General features: G+C 41.4%; 1 protein-coding gene across 1 annotated transcript in view; it reads right to left on the minus strand.

The window, feature by feature from the left end:
* The window catches only part of SUPT6H (SPT6 homolog, histone chaperone and transcription elongation factor), a 270,720-nt gene that overhangs the window by 28,908 nt on the left and 217,932 nt on the right, over positions 1–23,880 (minus strand). The window contains 2 exon segments of the mRNA XM_053706195.1: positions 11,695–11,819; positions 12,474–12,587. Of these exon segments, the coding sequence (XP_053562170.1) occupies positions 11,695–11,819; positions 12,474–12,587 (239 nt within the window).

Here is a 23,880-nt window from a genome sequence, read left to right on the forward strand (position 1 = left end):
CATGAGCTAGTGACGTATGGGATATACATTCCTACCAGGAGGGGCAAAGTTTCCCAAACCTTAAAATGCCTATAAATACACCCCTCACCACACCCACAATTCAGTTTAACGAATAGCCAAGAAGTGGGGTGATAAGAAAAAAGTGCGAAAGCATATAAAATAAGGAATTGGAATAATTGTGCTTTATACAAAAAAATCATAACCACCACAAAAAAAGGGCGGGCCTCATGGACTCTTGCTAATATGAAAGAAATGAATTTATCAGGTAAGTTCTTACATAAATTATGTTTTCTTTCATGTAATTAGCAAGAGTCCATGAGCTAGTGACGTATGGGATAATGACTACCCAAGATGTGGATCTTTCCACACAAGAGTCACTAGAGAGGGAGGGATAAAATAAAGACAGCCAATTCCTGCTGAAAATAATCCACACCCAATATAAAGTTTAATGAAAAACATAAGCAGAAGATTCAAACTGAAACTGCTGCCTGAAGTACTTTTCTACCAAAAACTGCTTCAGAAGAAGAAAATACAACAAAATGGTAGAATTTGGTAAAAGTATGCAAAGAGGACCAAGTTGCCGCTTTGCAAATTTGATCAACCGAAGCTTCATTCCTAAACGCCCAGGAAGTAGAAACTGACCTAGTAGAATGAGCTGTAATCCTATGAGGCGGAGTCTTACCCGACTCAACATAGGCAAGATGAATTAAAGATTTCAACCAAGATGCCAAAGAAATGGCAGAAGTTTTCTGGCCTTTCTAAAACCGGAAAGATAACAAATAAACTAGAAGTCTTTCGGAAAGACTTAGTAGCTTCAACATAATATTTCAAAGCTCTAATAACATCCAAAGAATGCAACAATTTCTCCTTAGAATTCTTAGGATTAGGACATAATGAAGGAACCACAATGTCTCTACTAATGTTGTTGGAATTCACAACTTAGGTAAAGATTCAAAAGAAGTTCGCAACACCGCCTTATCCTGATGAAAAATCAGAAAAGGAGACTCACAAGAAAGAGCAGATAATTCAGAAACTCTTCTGGCAGAAGAGATGGCCAAAAGGAACAAAACTTTCCTAGAAAGTAATTTAATATCCAATGAATGCATAGGTTCAAATGGAGGAGCTAGAAGAGCCCCCAGAACCAAATTCAAACTCCAAGGAGGAGAAATTGACTTAATGACAGGCTTTATACGAACCAAAGCTTGTACAAAACAATGAATATCAGGAAGAATAGCAATCTTTCTGTGAAAAAGAACAGAAAGAGCAGAGATTTGACCTTTCAAGGAACTTGCGGACAAACCCTTATCTAAACCATCCTGAAGAAACTAATATTCTCGGTATTCTAAAAGAATGCCAAGAAAAATGATGAGAAAGACACCAAGAAATACAAGTCTTCCAGACTCTATAATATATCTCTCTGGATACAGATTTACGAGCCTGTAACATAGTATTAATCACAGAGTCAAAGAAACCTCTTTGACCAAGAATCAAGAGTTCAATCTCCATACCTTTAAATTTAAGGATTTCAGATCCTGATGGAAAAAAGGACCTTGAGACAAAAGGTCTGGTCTTAACGGAAGAGTCCACGGTTGGCAAGAGGCCATCCGGACAAGATCCGCATACCAAAACCTGTGAGGCCATGCTGGAGCTACCAGCAGAACAAACGAGCATTCCTTCATAATCTTGGAGATTACTCTTGGAAGAAGAACTAGAGGCGGAAAGATATAGACAGGATGATACTTCCAAGGAAGGGATAATGCATCCACTGCCTCCGCCTGAGGATCCCGGGATCTAGACAGATACCTGGGAAGTTTCTTGTTTAGATGAGAAGCCATCAGATCTATTTCTGGAAGTTCCCACATTGAACAATCTGAAGAAATACCTCTGGGTGAAGAGACCATTCGCCCGGATGCAACGTTTGGCGACTGAGATAATCCGCTTTCCAATTGTCCATACCTGGGATATGAACCGCAGAGATTAGACAGGAGCTGGATTCCGCCCAAACCAAAATTCGAGATACTTCTTTCATAGCCAGAGGACTGTGAGTCCCTCCTTGATGATTGATGTATGCCACAGTTGTGACATTGTCTATCTGAAAACAAATGAACAACTCTCTCTTCAGAAGAGGCCAAGACTGAAGAGCTCTGAAAATTGCACGGAGTTCCAAAATATTGATCGGAAATCTCACCTCCTGAGATTCCCAAACCCCTTGTGCCGTCAGATACCCCCACACAGCTCCCCAACCTGTAAGACTTGCATCTGTTGAGATTATAGTCCAGGTCGGAAGAACAAAGAAGCCCCCTGAACTAAACAATAGTGATCTGTCCACCATGTCAGAGAGTGTCGTAAAATCGGTTTAAAGATATTAATTGAGATATCTTTGAGTAATCCCTGCACCATTGGTTCAGCATACAGAGCTGAAGAGGTCGCATGTGAAAACGAGCAAAGGAGATCGCATCTGATGCGGCAGTCCTAAGACCCAACATTTCCATGCATAAGGCTACCAAAGGGAATGATTGTGACTGAAGGTTTTGACAAGCTGATATCAATGTTAAACTTCTCCTGTCTGACAAGGACAGAGTCATAGACGCTGAATTTATCTAGAAACCTAAAAAGGTTACCCTTGTCTGAGGAATCAATGAACTGATTGGTAAATTGATCCTCCAACCATGAACTTGAAGAAACAACACAAGTCGATTCGTATGAGATTCTTCGAAAATGAGAAGACTGAGCAAGTACCAAGATATCGTCCAAATAAGGAAATACCAAAACCCTATTCTCTGATTACAGAAAGAAGGGCACCGAGAACCTTTGAAAAAAATTCTTGGAACTGAGGCTAGGCCAAACGGTAGAGCCACAAAACTGGTAATGCTTGTCTAAAAAGAGAATCTCAGACACTAAAAGTGATCTGGATGAATCGGAATATGCAGATACACATCCTGTAAATCTATTGTAAACATATAATGCCCTTGCCAAACAAAAGGCAGGATAGTCCTACAGTAACCATCTTGAATGTTGGTATCCTAACATAACGATTCAATAATGATAGATCCGGAACTGGTCTGAAGGAATTGACCTTCTTTGGTACAATGAAGAGATAAAATAAAACCCCAGCCCCTGTTCCAGAACTGGAACTGGCATAAATACTCCAGCCAACTCTAGATCTGAAACACATTTCAGAAATGCTGAGCCTTTGCTGTGTTAACTGGGACACGGGAAGAAAAGAATCTCTTAGCAGGAGGCCTTAACTTGAAGCCAATTCTGTACCTTTCTGAAACAATGTTTCTGAAACCAGAGATTAAGAACGGAATTGATCCAAATTTCTTTGAAGAAAACGTAATCTGCCCCATACCAGCTGAGCTGGAATAAGGGCCGCGCCTTCATAGGTACTTAGGAGCTGGCTATAGGTTTCTATAAGGCTTGGATATATTCCAAACTGGAAATAGTTTCCAAACTGATACCGCTCCTGAGGATGAAGGATCAGGCTTTTGTTCCTTGTTGTGAGGAAAGGAACGAAAAATGATTATTTACCCTGGAAAGAAAGGGAAAGCAAAGTTGACTTAGAAGACATGTCAGCATTCCAAGTTTAATCCATAAAGCTTTTCTAGCTAAAATAGCTAGAGACATATACCTGACATCAACTCTAATAAGCAAAAGATGGTATCACCAATAAAATTATTAGCATGTTATAGAATAATAATAATGCTATAAAATTATGATCTGTTACTTGTTGCGCTAAAGCTTCTAACCAAAAAGTTGAAGCTGCAGCAACATCCGCAAAAAATATAGCAGGTCTAAGAAGATTACCTGAACATAAGGAAGCTTTTCTTAGAAAGGATTTCAATTTTCCTATCTAAAGGATCCTTAAATCAAGTACTATCTGCCGTAGGAATAGTAGTACATTAGCAGGAGTAGAGACAGCCCCATAACCTTAGGGATTTTTGTCCCAAAAAACTCTAATCTGTCAGATGGCACAGGATATAATTTGCTTAAACGTCTAGAAGGAGTAAATAAATTATCCAAATTATTCCATTCCCTGGAAATTACTTCAGAAATAGCATCAGGGAGATAAAACACTTCTGGAATAACTACAGGAGATTTAAAAACCTTATTTAAACGTTTACATTTAGTATCAAGAGGACCAGAATCCTCTATTTCTAATGCAAATAACACTTCTTTAAGTAAAGAACGAATAAATTCCATCTTGAACAAATACAAAGATTTATCAGCATCAACCTCTGAGACAGAAACCTCTGAACCAGAAGAACCATTATCAGTATCAGAATGATGATGTTCATTTAAAAATTCATCTGAAAAAAGAGAAGTTTTAAAAGACTTTTATGTATACTAGAAGGAGAAATAACAGACATAGCCTTCTTAATGGATTTAAAAAATAAAATCTCTTATGTTATCAGGAACACTCTGAAAATTAGATGTTGACGGAACAGCAACAGGTAATGTAACAGTACTAAAGGAAATTTTATCTGCATTAATAAGTTTGACATGACATGCAATACAAATAACAGCTGGAGAAACAGATACCAAAAGTTTATAGCAGATACACTTAGCTTGGTAGCTCCAGCACTGTGCAGTGATTTTCCTGAAGTATCTTCTGACTCAGTTGCAACGTGGAACATCTTGCAATATGTAAAAGAAAAAAACAACATATAAAGCAAAATTGATCAAATTCCTTAAATGACAGTTTCAGGAATGGGAAAAAAATGCCAGTAAACAAGCTTCTAGCAACCAGAAGCAATAAATAATGAGACTTAAATAATGTGGAGACAAAAATGACGCCCATATTTTTTAGCGCCAAAAAAGACGCCCACATTATTTGGCGCCTAAATGCTTTTGGCGCCAAATATGACGCCACATCCGGAACGCCGACATTTTTGACGCAAAAAAACGTCAAAAAATGACGCAACTTCCGGCGACACGTATGACGCCGGAAACAGAAAAAAAAATTTTGCGCCAAAAAAGTCCGCGCCAAGAATGACGCAATAAAATGAAGCATTTTCTGCCCCCGCGAGCCTAACAGCCCACAGGGAAAAAACAGAATTTATGTTTACCTGATAAATTACTTTCTCCAACGGTGTGTCCGGTCCACGGCGTCATCCTTACTTGTGGGATATTCTCTTCCCCAACAGGAAATGGCAAAGAGCCCAGCAAAGCTGGTCACATGATCCCTCCTAGGCTCCGCCTACCCCAGTCATTCGACCGACGTTAAGGAGGAATAGTTGCATAGGAGAAACCATATGATACCGTGGTGACTGTAGTTAAAGAAAATAAATTATCAGACCTGATTAAAAAACCAGGGCGGGCCGTGGACCGGACACACCGTTGGAGAAAGTAATTTATCAGGTAAACATAAATTCTGTTTTCTCCAACATAGGTGTGTCCGGTCCACGGCGTCATCCTTACTTGTGGGAACCAATACCAAAGCTTTAGGACACGGATGAAGGGAGGGAGCAAATCAGGTCACCTAAATGGAAGGCACCACGGCTTGCAAAACCTTTCTCCCAAAAATAGCCTCAGAAGAAGCAAAAGTATCAAACTTGTAAAATTTGGTAAAAGTGTGCAGTGAAGACCAAGTCGCTGCCCTACATATCTGATCAACAGAAGCCTCGTTCTTGAAGGCCCATGTGGAAGCCACAGCCCTAGTGGAATGAGCTGTGATTCTTTCAGGAGGCTGCCGTCCGGCAGTCACATAAGCCAATCTGATGATGCTTTTAATCCAAAAAGAGAGAGAGGTAGAAGTTGCTTTTTGACCTCTCCTTTTACCAGAATAAACAACAAACAAGGAAGATGTTTGTCTAAAATCCTTTGTAGCATCTAAATAGAATTTTAGAGCGCGAACAACATCCAAATTGTGCAACAAACGTTCCTTCTTCGAAACTGGTTTCGGACACAAAGAAGGTACGACTATCTCCTGGTTAATGTTTTTGTTAGAAACAACTTTTGGAAGAAAACCAGGTTTAGTACGTAAAACCACCTTATCTGCATGGAACACCAGATAAGGAGGAGAACACTGCAGAGCAGATAATTCTGAAACTCTTCTAGCAGAAGAAATTGCAACCAAAAACAAAACTTTCCAAGATAATAACTTAATATCAACGGAATGTAAGGGTTCAAACGGAACCCCCTGAAGAACTGAAAGAACTAAGTTGAGACTCCAAGGAGGAGTCAAAGGTTTGTAAACAGGCTTGATTCTAACCAGAGCCTGAACAAAGGCTTGAACATCTGGCACAGCTGCCAGCTTTTTGTGAAGTAACACAGACAAGGCAGAAATCTGTCCCTTCAAGGAACTTGCAGATAATCCTTTCTCCAATCCTTCTTGAAGAAAGGATAGAATCTTAGGAATCTTTACCTTGTCCCAAGGGAATCCTTTAGATTCACACCAACAGATATATTTTTTCCATATTTTGTGGTAAATGTTTCTAGTTACAGGCTTTCTGGCCTGAACAAGAGTATCAATAACAGAATCTGAGAACCCTCGTTTTGATAAGATCAAGCGTTCAATCTCCAAGCAGTCAGCTGGAGTGAGATCAGATTCGGATGTTCGAACGGACCTTGAACAAGAAGGTCTCGTCTCAAAGGTAGCTTCCATGGTGGAGCCGATGACATATTCACCAGATCTGCATACCAAGTCCTGCGTGGCCACGCAGGAGCTATCAAGATCACCGACGCCCTCTCTTGATTGATCCTGGCTACCAGCCTGGGGATGAGAGGAAACGGCGGGAATACATAAGCTAGTTTGAAGGTCCAAGGTGCTACTAGTGCATCTGCTAGAGTCGCCTTGGGATCCCTGGATCTGGACCCGTAGCAAGGAACCTTGAAGTTCTGACGAGAGGCCATCAGATCCATGTCTGGAATGCCCCACAGTTAAGTAATTTGGGCAAAGATTTCCGGATGGAGTTCCCACTCCCCCGGATGTAATGTCTGACGACTCAGAAAATCCGCTTCCCAATTTTCCACTCCTGGGATGTGGATTGCAGATAGGTGGCAGGAGTGAGTCTCCGCCCGTTGAATGATTTTGGTCACTTCTTCCATCGCCAGGGAACTCCTTGTTCCCCCCTGATGGTTGATGTACGCAACAGTCGTCATGTTGTCTGATTGAAACCGTATGACCTTGGCCTTTGCTAGCTGAGGCCAAGCCTTGAGAGCATTGAATATCGCTCTCAGTTCCAGAATATTTATCGGTAGAAGAGATTCTTCCCGAGACCAAAGACCCTGAGCTTTCAGGGGTCCCCAGACCGCGCCCCAGCCCATCAGACTGGCGTCGGTCGTGACAATGACCCACTCTGGTCTGCGGAAGGTCATCCCTTGTGACAGGTTGTCCAGGGACAGCCACCAACGGAGTGAGTCTCTGGTCCTCTGATTTACTTGTATCTTCGGAGACAAGTCTGTATAGTCCCCATTCCACTGACTGAGCATGCACAGTTGTAATGGTCTTAGATGAATGCGCGCAAAAGGAACTATGTCCATTGCCGCTACCATCAAACCTATTACTTCCATGCACTGCGCTATGGAAGGAAGAGGAACGGAATGAAGTGTTTGACAAGAGTTTAGAAGTTTTGTTTTTCTGGCCTCTGTCAGAAAAATCCTCATTTCTAAGGAGTCTATTATTGTTCCCAAGAAGGGAACCCTTGTCGACGGAGATAGAGAACTCTTTTCCACGTTCACTTTCCATCCGTGAGATCTGAGAAAGGCCAGGACTATGTCCGTGTGTGCCTTTGCTTGAGGAAGGGACGACGCTTGAATCAGAATGTCGTCCAAGTAAGGAACTACTGCAATGCCCCTTGGTCTTAGTACCGCTAGAAGGGACCCTAGTACCTTTGTGAAAATCCTTGGAGCAGTGGCTAATCCGAAAGGAAGCGCCACGAACTGGTAATGCTTGTCCAGGAATGCGAACCTTAGGAACCGATGATGTTCCTTGTGGATAGGAATATGTAGATACGCATCCTTTAAATCCACTCATGAATTGACCTTCCTGGATGGAAGGAAGAATTGTTCGAATGGTTTCCATTTTGAACGATGGAACCTTGAGAAACTTGTTTAAGATCTTGAGATCTAAGATTGGTCTGAACGTTCCCTCTTTTTTTGGGAACTATGAACAGATTGGAGTAGAACCCCATCCCTTGTTCTCCTAATGGAACAGGATGAATCACTCCCATTTTTAACAGGTCTTCTACACAATGTAAGAATGCCTGTCAATATATATGGTCTGAAGACAATTGAGACCTGTGGAACCTCCCCCTTGGGGGAAGCCCCTTGAATTCCAGAAGATAACCTTGGGAGACTATTTCTAGTGCCCAAGGATCCAGAACATCTCTTGCCCAAGCCTGAGCAAAGAGAGAGAGTCTGCCCCCCACCAGATCCGGTCCCGGAGCCAACATTTCATGCTGTCTTGGTAGCAGTGGCAGGTTTCTTGGCCTGCTTTCCCTTGTTCCAGCCTTGCATTGGTCTCCAGGCTGGCTTGGCTTGAGAAGTATTACCCTCTTGCTTAGAGGACGTAGCACTTGGGGCTGGTCCGTTTCTACGAAAGGGACGAAAATTAGGTTTATTTTTGGCCTTGAAAGACCTATCCTGAGGAAGGGCGTGGCCCTTACCCCCAGTGATATCAGAGATAATCTCTTTCAAGTCAGGGCCAAACAGCATTTTCCCCTTGAAAGGAATGTTAAGTAGTTTGTTCTTGGAAGACGCATCCGCTGACCAAGATTTCAACCAAAGCGCTCTGCGCGCCACAATAGCAAACCCAGAATTTTTCGCCGCTAACCTAGCCAATTGCAAAGTGGCGTCTAGGGTGAAAGAATTGGCCAATTTGAGAGCACGGATTCTGTCCATAATCTCCTCATAAGGAGGAGAATCACTATCGATCGCCTTTACTAGCTCATCGAACCAGAAACACGCGGCTGTAGTGACAGGGACAATGCATGAAATTGGTTGTAGAAGGTAACCTTGCTGAACAAACATCTTTTTAAGCAAACCTTCTAATTTTTTATCCATAGGATCTTTGAAAGCACAACTATCTTCTATAGGTATAGTGGTGCGTTTGTTTAAAGTAGAAACCGCTCCCTCGACCTTGGGGACTGTCTGCCATAAGTCCTTTCTGGGGTCGACCATAGGAAACAATTTTTTAAATATGGGGGGAGGGACGAAAGGTATACCGGGCCTTTCCCATTCTTTATTTACCATGTCCGCCACCCGCTTGGGTATAGGAAAAGCTTCTGGGAGCCCCGGGACCTCTAGGAACTTGTCCATTTTACATAGTTTCTCTGGGATGATCAAATTCTCACAATCATCCAGAGTGGATAATACCTCCTTAAGCAGAGCGTGGAGATGTTCCAACTTAAATTTAAATGTAATCACATCGGGTTCAGCTTGTTGAGAAATTTTCCCTGAATCTGAAATTTCTCCCTCAGACAAATCCTCCCTGGCCCCCTCAGACTGGTGTAGGGGCATTTCAGAACCATTATCATCAGTGTCCCCATGCTCTTCAGTATCTAAAACAGAGCAGTCGCGCTTGCGCTGATAAGTGGGCATTTTGGCTAAAATGTTTTTGATAGAATTATCCATTACAGCCGTTAATTGTTGCATAGTAAGGAGTATTGGCGCGCTAGATGTACTAGGGGCCTCCTGAGTGGGCAAGACTGGTGTAGACGAAGGAGGGAATGATGCAGTACCATGCTTACTCCCCTCACTTGAGGAATCATCTTGGGCATCATTTTCAGTGTCACATAAATCACATCTATTTAAATGAGAAGGAACCTTGGCTTCCCCACATTCAGAACACAGTCTATCTGGTAGTTCAGACATGTTAAACAGGCATAAACTTGATAACAAAGTACAAAAAACGTTTTAAAATAAACCGTCACTGTCACTTTAAATTTTAAACTGAACACACTTTATTACTGCAATTGTGAAAAAGTAGGAAGGAATTGTTCAAAATTCACCAAAATTTCACCACAGTGTCTTAAAGCTTTAAAAGTATTGCACACCAAATTTGGAAGCTTTAACCCTTAAAATAACGGAACCGGAGCCGTTTTTATCTTTAACCCCTTTACAGTCCCTGGTATCTGCTTTGCTGAGACCCAACCAAGCCCAAAGGGGAATACGATACCAAATGACGCCTTCAGAAAGTCTTTTCTATGTATCAGAGCTCCTCACACATGCGACTGCATGTCATGCTTCTCAAAAACAAGTGCGCAATACCGGCGCGAAAATGAGGCTCTGCCTATGATTAGGGAAAGCCCCTAGAGAATAAGGTGTCTAAAACAGTGCCTGCCGATATTATTTTACAAAAATACCCAGATTAAATGATTCCTCAAGGCTAAATATGTGTATATATGAATCGATTTAGCCCAGAAAATGTCTACAGTCTTAATAAGCCCTTGTGAAGCCCTTATTTACTGTCTGAATAAAAATGGCTTACCGGATCCCATAGGGAAAATGACAGCTTCCAGCATTACATCGTCTTGTTAGAATGTGTCATACCTCAAGCAGCAAAAGACTGCTCACTGTTCCCCCAACTGAAGTTAATTCCTCTCAACAGTCCTGTGTGGAACAGCCATGGATTTTAGTAACGGTTGCTAAAATTATTTTCCTCTTACAAACAGAAATCTTCATCTCTTTTCTGTTTCAGAGTAAATAGTACATACCAGCACTATTTTAAAATAACAAACTCTTGATTGAATAAAAAAAACTACAGTTAAACACTAAAAAACTCTAAGCCATCTCCGTGGAGATGTTGCCTGTACAACGGCAAAGAGAATGACTGGGGTAGGCGGAGCCTAGGCGGGATCATGTGACCAGCTTTGCTGGGCTCTTTGCCATTTCCTGTTGGGGAAGAGAATATCCCACAAGTAAGGATGACGCCGTGGACTGGACACACCTATGTTGGAGAAAGTCAAATTTTTTAAGGTAAGAAAAAATGATTGAAACAAATGCATTTATCCCAAATATGAAACTGACTGTCTGAAAAATAAGGAAAGTTGAACATTCTGAGTCAAGGCAAATAAATGTTTGAATACATATATTTAGAACTTTATAAATAAAGTGCCCAACCATAGCTTAGAGTGTCACAGAAAATAAGATTTACTTACCCCAGGACACTCATCTACATGTTTGTAGAAAGCCAAACCAGTACTGAAACGAGAATCAGCAGAGGTAATGGTATATATAAGAGTATATCGTCGATCTGAAAAGGGAGGTAAGAGATGAATCTCTACGACCGATAACAGAGAACCTATGAAATAGACCCCGTAGAAGGAGATCACTGCATTCAAATAGGCAATACTCTCCTCACATCCCTCTGACATTCACTGCACGCTGAGAGGAAAACCGGGCTCCAACTTGCTGCGGAGCGCATATCAACGTAGAATCTAGCACAAACTTACTTCACCACCTCCATCGGAGGCAAAGTTTGTAAAACTGAATTGTGGGTGTGGTGAGGGGTGTATTTATAGGCATTTTAAGGTTTGGGAAACTTTGCCCCTCCTGGTAGGAATGTATATCCCATACGTCACTAGCTCATGGACTCTTGCTAATTACATGAAAGAAACACATATATATATATATATATATATATATATATATACACACACACACATACATACACATATATACACACACACACACATATATATACATACACACATACATATTGGCAGATCATCTCCCTCATCTACAACTCACCTTGGTTTTGCTCTTGGCTGATACCCTAATATAAATTTTCCAGGAAGCTCTTTGCAAGCGGACATATAATATGGAATGAATGTTGGCTTTTCTTTCTTCGTTTTAATTAATAGTTCCTCTAATTTCTGTGTAAAAAGCAAATATAGCAATGAAATAGTATTTATACTGCACAAACTAATAACCACTATAACATTGTATTACAAAAGTCACAACTGGCAAAGCAAAAAGTAAAGCAAAGTATCAATCACACACTTAAAGTTAATGTAAATTTGGATGCTAAAGTGCCCGGTTTTTAAAAATTTGATTAAAATCAGGGGCACTTTAATTGATCAAAATTTACATTTCACTTGTGTTGTGAAAAAATACTTCCCTTTTAATCTTGACAGCCGCTCCAGCTTCCTCTGCCCGTTGCAAAGCCTCTTCCTGGGTCTAAAATGAGGAATCCGGCTTCCTCCAATCACGGCGTTGAATCAGCCGTGATTGGAGGATGACCCATTCATCATTTCTGACGTAAGAAATGGCTTGCAACGACCAGGGGAAGCTGGAGCGGCTGTCAAGTTTAAAAGGTAAGTATTTTTTCCCCGACGAGTGAAATGTAAATTTTGATGAATTAAAGTGCCCCTGTTTTTAATCGAATTTTTAAAAACTGGGCACTTTTGCCTCAAACATTCACTTTAAGTCTGATCTGCCAATGCCGAATATCCCCTAAATAAATATCAAGTTTTACATACTTTTGCCTTTTCCTAATATAAAGCAAAATAAAAAAAGGTTTTACTTACCTTTTTATCACCACAATTACAGTCCTGATAATACTTATGGTTTATAAGGTCCCTTGCAAATGAAGCCATAGGTTGTACAAAACGAGCAATAATTTCGTCTAGATCCTCAAATTCCTGCAGATGAAGAGACTAAAGTTAGGGTTGTGAGCAGAAAACAAGAAAATGTTTGTGTCACGCTGTGTCAGAAGAGCATACAGTCCATTTAAGAGGGACTAGGACAGTAAACCAAGCACTCCAAAATTCCATTTAGTCCTCCATAAAGGCGCTAACAAAATTAAGCAAGATGATTTGTTTACTAGCTAATGATAGAAGGTGGGGCCAAAGTATTAAAAAGGAAATTCATTTAGAAAAAAATAAATAAATCAGATAATACAAAGACACCATAAGTAGTGGTATAATCTTTATGACTATATCAGGCAATGAGATACAGTGTGCAGTCAATCTGGAATTATTTGTCAGGTATTTGCACTTTCATTGATCCTTAAAAGGGACAGTAAGCACGTTTCAATTAGAAGACACCTTTGTTTGTCTTATCAGCCAAAGCCAAACTTTTTTTTAAAAAACAAAATGTATGCTTAGCTGATAAATTAATTGCTTTCATACAGGTGGTGAGTCCATGAGTCATTACTCTTGGGATTCAAATTCAGTCAACTAAGAGTAGGCAAAGCTAACCAACATTCAACAAGCTTTTAATCCCTCTCAACGCTCTAGCGTCCCAGTTTAATGTATAACCAAGAAAACAAAGCAGGGAATGAGGTGCATACTAAAAATGCCACCAATTGGAAATATATAAAAGGGTGGGTCTTGTGTACTCTCACCATCAACGAAAGAAATTTATCAGATAAGCATACATTGAGGTTTTTTTTTTGGTTTTTTTTTTAAAGGTGGTGAGAGTACACAAGCCATGGAATGCACGAGTAAAAGGATGGGACAACAACTTAAGGCAGGCACCTATTTACCAGCCACTAAGACTGCAGGACTTTCCTGTGTACAACGATCCCAAAGAAAAGTGATGAAAGAAGACAAAGTTGCTGTTGTGCCCCCAAAATGGAACATAGGGAAAAAAAAAACAACATTTCTGAAACAAAATTTCCAGCTTCCCATAAAGCTATACACTTAAAGGGAACTTTAATAAGGTGGACAAATTATTTTTTAAAAGGGATATAAAAACCCACTAAGTAATGGGCTATATTTAATAGAAAACATTGCATTATGTATTATTCATCACTTTAAAAGGATGATAGGCTGGGGTCTATGAAGGAAGGCAAATTAGTAGCTTTTATTTTGAAGTGTTGCTAGGAGACACACATCTGCTAGCTGCAATTAGTTATCACCCATGTTCAGTATAGGACTTTTCCTGCACAAATCCTGTGATCATGTAATGGTAGCTCTCTTATCTAGCTGTAGCCAGTGGGTACACATGAGAATTTCCAAGTGCTCATTAAGCAAGAAAACAAGTAAGTTGTTTGCTGTGTTTTTAAAAACAACATTTATGCTTATCTGGTACATTATTTTCTTTCCTGACATGGAGAGTCCACGATTACATTCAATTACTGCTGGGAATTCAGCTCCTGGCCACCAGGAGGAGGCAAAGACACACCAGCAAAGTCATTCAGCCGAGGGTAAAGGAAAGAGAACACTAGGGGTATAAAAGTGCCTGAAGATTACAGAAAATTACATGTTGACATAAAATTATATAAGGGCGGGTTGTGGACTTTCCATGCCAGGAAATAAAAGAATTTATCAGGTAAGCATACATTTTGTTCTTTTCCAATGGCATGGAGAGTCCACAATTCCATTCAATTGCTGCTGGGAAACTAATACCCAAGCTAGAGAGGACACAGAATGGACAGGGAGGGAGATTAAAGGAAGGTGAACCTAAAATGAAGGCACCACCACTTGAAGAACCTTTCTCCCAAAAGTAAACCTCTGCTGGAGCAAAAATTAAAAGGCAAGCCAGGAAGACACGGAAGTTGTTCTACCAAACTGATCCTTGGAACCTCTTCTTAAAGGCTAGAATCTCCAGAAAGAAAAGCTGTAATCCAGATAGGAGGCAACTGTCCATTTGTCCATAAGTCAAATGAAGACAGCCCTCATTCAAAATAAAAAGACACAAAACATCTAATTCCAGAAGATTGGAAAAGAACTCTAGAATAGGATTCTCATTCAGGAGAGAATAAAAGAAGTCTTCAGGGAGGAGCAAGAGATTAAAGGCAGGCCTGATTCTTAACCAGGACCTGAACAAAAACCAGACTCTTTGCCGACTGCTGAGCAAAAATGTATAAACCTGAGATAAAAGAAAAAGAATATTGATTCAGTGGTAAAGACCAAAAAGGAAAAAAATGTACATTCAGATTAGGCCGGCACAACCAGTTCTGCATGATCAAGCTGAAGCAATCATAAAGACTGATTAGCAAAAGTGCTAGATAATGACTATGACTGAGTGGTACAACAGACATGAAATAAAAAGGAAAGCTAGATAAAATACCAAATAGCTGTAGAAACCTTCAGAAACGAATATCCCTGGTTTTTGCAAAGCATCTGGAATACAGAGGATTAAACAAAGACCACAAAAGACACACAGATAAAGCATTAGTAAACTAAAGCAATCCACCTCACAAAATTCATCCCTAGGATGTGAAATGCAGAAGAGTAAGGAAACTGGAGGGTCTCAAAGAAAAAAAACATGTACGAGAAGGCAGAAGATTGCACAAAGTAAAAAGATAAACGGTAACCATGCCTCCTTAGTAAACCGACTGGTTGCATTCTCCTCAAATCCCAGACTGCACCCCAACTCAAGAGACTGGTGTCAAAGAAAATATTGTGCAAAAAGACGAATGGAGAATACACCACTAGAACAAAGATTGTTTTAAAGTGGAGTCTAAAAGGATTACAAAGGAAACAAATTGTAATCCCTGCACTAAGAAGATTGCAAGACAAATTGATAAAGTTGATATAGAATGTGCAAAGGGACATCAGATGGTGAATCAACTCATTCGAAATAGAAAAAAATAAGGGAAGAACGAACAAGCTGCTTGAACTTGGATCTCGATTGATCCTTAAAGGGACATTATACACTAATTTATTTTGCATAAATGTTTTGTAGATGATCTATTTATATAGCCCATAAAGTTGTTTTTTTAATTTTTTTTATAGTTTTATTTATTTTTAAATAACATTGCTCTGATTTTCAGACTCCTAACCAAGCCCCAAGGTTTTATGAAAATACGTCAGCTACCGACTCCAGCCTGCTCATGGGAGTGTCTTATTTTCCACTTGCAGTGGGCTTTCCAACTGCTTTTTCAACCGAGCTAGACAGAGCTTCTAAGTAAGTTTTTAAACAGTTTTATACTGGATTTTTATATCAGTACCTGTGCATCTTATTCTTTATAGTAGTGTCTATTACATGCAGTTATATGAATGTAAGTGTATACTGTCCCTTTTAGAGAAAATTAAATGGTACAGTCTACAAAGACTATCAGAAATAAAAGTCATAATGCAGGAGAATTTTTTGAAAATTGATTCTCTCACCATGCCTGCGAAGAACAACAGAAAACTATTGTTAAAAATACAGCTAAAGGGATAACATGGAGTGGAATGAAAGAAATTATTCTTACCTGATAAATTTGTTTCTTTTACGATACAATGAGTCCACGGATTACATCCTTACTTGTGGGATTTCGCCTCCTGGTCAGCAGGAGGCGGCAAAGAGCTCCACAGCAGAGCTGCATAAATAGCTCCTCCCTTCCCTCCCAACCCAGTCATTCGACCGAAGTTAGGAAGAGAAAGGAAAAAGCCAAGGAGCAGAGGTGACTGAAGTTGAACAAAAATAAAGACATGTCTTATAAAAAGAACAGGGAGGGCTGTGGACTCATCGTATCGTAAAAGAAACAAATTTATCAGGTAAGAATAAATTTCCCTTTTCTTTTACAAGATAAGATGAGTCCACGGATTTCATCCTTACTTGTGGGATACAATACCAAAGCTATAGTACATGGATGAAACGGGAGGGACAAGACAGGCAACCTAAACGGAAGGCACCACTGCTTGAAAAACCTTTCTCCCAAAAGCAGCCTCAGCCGAGGCAAAAGTATCAAATTTGTAAAATTTGGAAAAAGTGTGAAAAGACGACCAAGTCGCAGCTTTGCAAATTCTGCTCCACAGAAGCATCATGTTTAAATGCCCATGAGGAAGCCACAGCCCTAGCCCCGTTCAGGAGGCTGCTGTCCAGCAGTCTCATATGCAAAATGAATGATACTCTTCAGTCAAAAAGAAATAGAGGTAGCCGTAGCTTTTTGACCCCTACGCTTCCCAGAAAAAACAACAAACAGGGAAGAAGATTGACGAAACTCCTTAGTTGCCTGTAAGTAAAACTTCAAGGCACGAACCACGTCAAAATTATGTAACAGCCGCTCCTTCTTAGAAGAAGGGTTAGGATACAAGGAAGGAACAACAATTTCCTGATTAATATTTTTATTTGAAACAACCTTGGGAAGAAAACCTTATCTGCATGGAAACTAAGATAATGAGAATCACATTGTAATGCCGAAAGCTCAGAAACTCTGCGAGCAGAAGAAATAGCAACCAAAAATAAAACTTTCCAAGATAATAACTTAATATCTATGGAATGCATAGGTTCAAATGGAACCCCTTGAAGAACATTAAGAACTAAATTCAAGCTCCAAGGAGGAGCAATTGGTCTAAACACAGGCCTGATTCTAGTCAGAGCCTGACAAAAAGATTGAACATCTGCCAGACGCTTGTGTAGCAAAACAGACTAAGCAGAAATCTGTCCCTTTAAGGAACTTGCTGACAACCCTTTCACCAATCCTTCTTGGAGAAAAGATAAAATCCTGGGAATTCTAACCCTACTCCATGAGTAGCCCTTGGATTCACACCAATAAAGATATTTACGCCATGTCTTATGATAAATTTTTCTAGTAACCGGCTTACGTGCCTGAATCAAGGTATCAATGAACGAATCAGAGAACCCTCGCTTAGATAAAATCAAGCGTTCAATCTCCAAGCAGTCAGCTGCAGAGAAATTAGATTCGGATGATGGAAGGGTCCTTGAATGAGAAGGTCCTGCCTCAATGGAAGCTTCCACAGTGGCATAAATGACATGTCCACCAGATTGGCATACCAAGTCCTGCGAGGCCACGCAGGAGCGATGAGAATCACCGAAGCCCTCTCCTGTTTGACTCGAGCAATCACCCGGGGAAGGAGAGCAAATGAAGGAAACACATAAGCTAGGCTGAACGACCAAGGCATCTATTAGTTCGGCCAGAGGACCCCTGGACCTGGATCCGTATCTCGGGAGCTTGGCATTCTGACAAGACTCCATAAGATCCAGCTCCGGCCTGCCCCATCTGAGAATCAGGCTGGCAAATACTTCCGGATGGAGTTCCCATTCCCCCGGATGAAACGTCTGTCTGCTCAAAAAATCCGCCTTCCAATTGTCCACTCCTGGGATGTGGATGGCTGACATAACAAGAGTTAGTCTCCGCCCACTGAATTATCCTGGTTACTTCTGTCATTGCTAAGGAACTCCTTGTTCCTCCCTGATGATTGATGTAAGCTACAGTTGTGATGTTGTCCGACTGGAATCTGATGAATTTGGTCAAAGCCTGAAGCGCACTGAATATTGCTCTCAACTCCAAAATGTTGATGGGAAGTAGAGACTCCGAGTCCATACACACCTTGAGCTTTCAAGGAATTCCAGACTGCTCCCCATCCTATCAGGCTGGCATCCGTTGTCACTATCTCCTATGAGGGTCTGCGGAAACATGTCCCCTGGGACAGATGATCCAGCGACAACCACCACAGAAGAGTCTCCCTTGTCTCCTGCTCTAGATCTATTTGAGGAGACAAATTTGCATAATCTCCATTCCACTCTCTGAGCATGTTCAGTTGTAGAGGTCTGAGATGAAAACGGGCAAACGGAATGATGTCCATTGCTGACACCATTAAGCCAATCACCTCCATGCACTGAGCCACTGACAGCCGAGGATTGGACTGAAGGGATCGGCATGTATACAGAATTTTTTACTTTCTGACTTCTGTCAAAAAGATCTTCATGGATAGAGTCGATTAGAGTTCCCAGGAAGGGAACCCTTGTCTGTGGAATTAGTGAACTTTTCTCTAGATTCACTTTCCACCCGTGAGTCCTTAGAAAGGACAGAACAATGTTGTTATGGGACTTTGCTAGCTGATAAGATGACACCTGGATCAGAATATCATCCAGATAAGGCGCCACAGCAATGCCCCACGGTTTTCGAACCGCCAGCAGAGACCCCAGAACCTTTGTGGAAATTCTGGGTGCCATGGCCAGGCCGAAAGGAAGGGCCACGAATTGAAAATGTTTGTCCAGGAAGGCAAACCTCAGGAACTTGTGATGATCTCTGTGGATAGGGATATGAAGATATGCATCCTTTAGATCCACGGTAGTCATATATTGACCCTCCTGGATCAATGGAAGAATGGTCCGAATAGTTTCCATCTTGAAGGATGGAACTCTGAGAAACTTGTTTAGACTTTTGAGATCTAAAATGGGTCGAAACGTTCCCTCTTTTTTGGGAATTAGAAAGAGATTTGAGTAAAACCCCTGCCCCGAATCGGAACAGGGCATATTACTCCCATGAGGGAGAGATGTCTTACACAGCGTAAGAATGCCTTTCTTTTTATCTGGTCGACAGATAATTGTGAAAGAAGAAACCTTCCTCTGGGGAAGGAATCTTTGAACTCCAACTGATACCCTTGAGACACGATTTCTAGTGTCCAGGGATCCTGAATGTCTCTTATCCAAGCCTGGACAAAAAGAGAAAGTCTGCCCCCTACTAGATCCGGTCCCGGATCGGGGGCCACCCCTTCATGCTGTCTTGGGAGCAGCAGCAGGTTTCTTGGGTTGTTTACCATTGTTCCAAGACTGTTTGGGTCTCCAGGTGGACTTTGCTTGAGAAAAATTTCCTTCCTGATTAGCGGAAGATGGGATTCCCTTGAAATTTCGAAAGGAACGAAAATTACTCTGTCGTCCCCTTTGTTTAGATGCTTTATCTTGAGGGAGGAGGTGACCTTGCCTCCCGTAATGTCAGAAATTATCTCCTTCAAGTCAGGCCCGAACAGGGTCTTTCCCTTGAAAGAAATAGCCAAGAGCTTGGATTTAGAGGAAACATCCGCAGACCAAGATTTTAACCATAAGGCTCTTTGCGCTAAGATGGAGAATCCTGAATTCTTAGTCACCAATTTGGTGATCTGAAAGGAGGCATCCGTAATAAAATAATTAGCCAGCTTAAGGGCCTTAATTCTATCCTGTATTTCCTCTAAAGAAGTCTCAGTCCTAAGAGACTCTTTTAGAGCGCCAAACCAAAAGGCAGCCGCAGTTGTGACTGTTACAATGCAGGCCGTCGGTTGCAATAGAAACCGTTGATGAACAAAGTTTTTTGAGAAGACCATCCAACTTCTTATCCATGGGGTCTTTGAAAGCACAACTGTCCTCGATAGGGATAGTCGTACACTTAGCTAGGGTAGAGATAGCTCCCTCCACCTTAGGGATCGTCTGCCAAGAATCCCGCACAGTGTCAGCTATAGGGTAGATCTTCTTAAACATAGGGGAAGGGGAGAACGGGATACCTGGACTTTCCCATTCCCTAGCAATAATTTCCGAGATTCTCTTAGGAACCGGAAAAACGTCAGAATAAGAAGGAACCTCCAAATATCTGTCCATCTTACTCAATTTCTCTGGAGGGACCACAATAGAGTTACAGTCATCCAGAGTCACCAAAACCTCCCGTAGTAACAGGCGGAGGTGTTCAAACTTAAATCTAAAAGACATCACTTCCAAATCTGTTTGGGGTAATGCACTTCCTGAGTCAGAAAGTTCCCCCTCAGACAGAGCCTCCACACCCCCCAATTCAGAGCCCTGGGAGGGTACATCAGAGATCGCCATCAAAGCATCAGAAGTCGCAGGGACCACCTGGGCCTCTTTCCTACTGCGTTTGCCTTGCAAACGCGGTAACTTAGATAAAACTTCTGAAAGAGTGGATGACATAACTGCAGCCATATCCTGCAGAGTAAATGAAGCAGACGCAGTTGAAGAATAGGGCGTCGCTTGAGCGGGCGTAAAAGGCTGTGACGCTTGGGGAGAAAGTTGTGGCATACCCTGAATTTCATCCGTCTGAGAACATTCCTTAGATACATCTTTATTAAAACAAATTTGTTCTTTACACTGCAAGGCCTTTTAAATACATGAGGGACAAAGCATAACAGGGGGTTCCACAATGGCATCTAAGCACATAGGACACGTACTGTGTTCAAGATCATCCATACCAACAGTAAGCAAAAGCTAGCTTGGTCGTGTCTCCGGTAATTATGGTAATCAGCTAAAAAAACAGCTAAAAAAAACAGCTAAAAAAAAAGTGTGCACTGTGTCTTTAAAAATAAACTGTCTCAGTTTTTATAGATCAGTACTGAATTATATAAAAATGTAATTGCGGTATAAGTTTTTATCCCACACTGAACCCTGTTAAAAGAATATCCACTAGCACACTCGAATTAACAGTCACCTCGCCGCAGCTCTGCTGTGGCTCCTACCTGACTCCACTGATCAAAACTATCCTCTAAAACGGCGTGCCTAAGATCGCTTGTATATACTAGTCACAAGCAGACTTAGGAGCCGTAAGGAGATGCTGCCGATCGGATACCCCAAAATCAACTGCGCGGCTGAAGCGCACGAATACTAGGCCCTGCCCTTCGGTACACAACACACCCCTGGAAAAAACAAGTTGAAGCACCGCCATACACTGGAGTCCAATAGAGAGTATTTTATCTCCCTCCGACTCCGGCGTTACTCCCAGCGTCAGCCCCATATTCCCTATGTCACAAAACAACATAATTAGGGAATCGCCCTTTGCATCAGAGCAACTGAACCTAAGACAGCTCCCAGCGCTTCTAGGCTTATAATGTTCAATGCCAGAATGAGTTGGGGAAAGTTCAATATGCCGGTATACCATTTTTTAATAAAAATGATAACCCACATCTGTTAAAAAGGGAAGCCCTTACCCCGAGCCCATAACCCTCAACAGAAAAGGCAGAGTACAGTCAATTATGACATATGCTGCAGAGCCTCAGAAATAAAAGACTGCACTTACCTCCATGCTGAGGAACAGCATGATAATCTCACAGTGTCAAGAGGTCCACTCTTCCTCCTGAGGTCCTGTGAAGGCAGAAGGGTCTTAGTTAGTATTCTCTAAGACCATACACAGAAGAGCAGCACAAGCATGGGAGGCTTAGTGAAGCTAAAACTCCACCAGTTCCCATAGCCTAAAAGGCTATCACTCCAGAGGCTGCCCTATAGTAAAATAGTTTGGATTCTTCAATCAAGAGTTTTTTTATTTTTAAATGGTGCCAAAGTGTACTAACACCTCACTTTACCTCTTCCTATCACTAACACAGGCACTCCCCACCCCCTGATCCCTCTCAAACAGCTCCCCCCCCACCCCACCCCATCACTGGTAACCCCCGTCTTAGGTACTAGCAGACAGTGTGCCAGTATTAAAAAAAAAAAAAAAAGTAAGCCTTTTTTTTTTTAAATTAAATATTTTTTTTATTAATTTTTATATTTTCTGCAGTGTAGGATTCCCTTAACCCCCAACCTCCCTGATCCCCCCCCCCAAACAGCTCTCTAAACCTTCCCCCCTATCATCCACCATCTTAGGTACTGGCAGCTGTCTGCCAGTACTGTACCTAAAAACTGCATTTTTGAAATATTTTTTTTATTATTATTTTTAGCTCCCTTTCTAAAAAAAAAGTGTCCCTCCCACCCCACAATATGATTGTTAGGGGACCCCCACACCCCAGATCCCCTTTTATGTGCTATAGCTGCCCTGTCCCTTTATTTTTTACGTAGGTAGGGTCCTCCCACTCCCTCCCGCCTCCCCTGCTATACCACCCACTCGTCTTCCGCCTTCACTTCCCACCGGCACCAGCAACGATCGTTACAGACGGTGACAGACACAGCGTCACCGCCTGTAACGATCAGACATCTGCCCTCATAGGAAGCCGAAACACTGATCGCACTCCGGCTCCATATGGTGCAGATGCCTGAAGCTTCAGGAGCTCCAGATCTCGGCTGTAACTTAACAGTCGAGAGTGCAGAAGCCTACTGAAGCAACGACGTGTATATATATATACGGTGCGGTACGATAGCCAAAGTACCGCACAACGTATATATACATGTCGTACTGGGTAAAGGGGTTAAAATCTGAGATCTTATTCCAAAAAAAAAAAAAAAAACTGGAACCGGCAATATCACCTCCTAGGTTCCAAGTCAAGGGCTGAGAGAAAAGAACTATTGTCTCTATAGGATCTTTCAGAAAAAAAGCCATAATAAAAACTTAATTGAAGGAAAAGTTGGCGTAAAGCCCATACTGTAGTCCTAGGAAATTATGAATAGAATACCAAAAATCTCGACATACTGTGACTAGGCCTTTGAGAAAGGAATAATCTACCATGAACCAGAATAGAATCTGGACTGGAGGTTCAAGAGGTTTCTACAAAGAAAGATGGCTTCAAAATTTTGGGGCCTTAATCCAAATACTAGACTTCCAAAAAACTAGAGTTTGTGAAAAAGGAGAAACATAAATCCTTACCCAGAAAAAACAGTCTACCAAACAGACCATGTCTGCTGACCGTTAAATGAGCTACCAAAGCTTCTGGATGGACTGCAAAGGTCATAACTTAGCATTAAGTTTCATAATTCTGTGTCCATGTAATCCTCTTTAGTAAGAAAATTGGTGGCTTTTAGCAGTTGGGAGATAGCGAGGTAGTCCTTGCTTAACTTTCAACATTTATGCTACCCCTATATAGAAAACCAGGGTTGGTTACTCTTTCTTTTCTCTCCAGGTCCCTGTCAGAGGTCGGATGAGGCTGACAGACTGGGAAGTGCTGTGTCTGCTCCACAGCAGAAGACCCTGGAGAGTAAGTCAGTTTTTATACTTATTTAGACTCTTGACAGGTATGATGTTACTGTCTTCAGGGAAAGGGGGGGGGAGACTTTTAAAGGTGACCAGTTGGCACCTCCATTGCCCTCACAGTTGGGTCTGGGAACCTTAGTTATATCCCCGGCTGGGGATATCAGTTTTTTAAGAGCAGCTTGGACATAACTGGCATCTTCTTAAACAGGCTCCGGTTCACTCAGTGTTTTCACTCAGATATAAGTTTGAACGCTCAAATGCCCTCATAGTTTGTTAAAGGGACACTGAACACACATTTTTTTCTTTCGTTATTCAGATAGAGCAGTGATTTTTAACCTTTTTTTTGCCGTGGCACACTTTTTTACATTAAAAAATCCTGTGGCACACCACCATCCCAAAATTTTAAAAAAAATCACACATTGTAGCCTAATACAGCA

Source organism: Bombina bombina, chromosome 3 (assembly GCF_027579735.1).
Source record: "Bombina bombina isolate aBomBom1 chromosome 3, aBomBom1.pri, whole genome shotgun sequence".
NCBI lineage: Eukaryota > Metazoa > Chordata > Amphibia > Anura > Bombinatoridae > Bombina > Bombina bombina.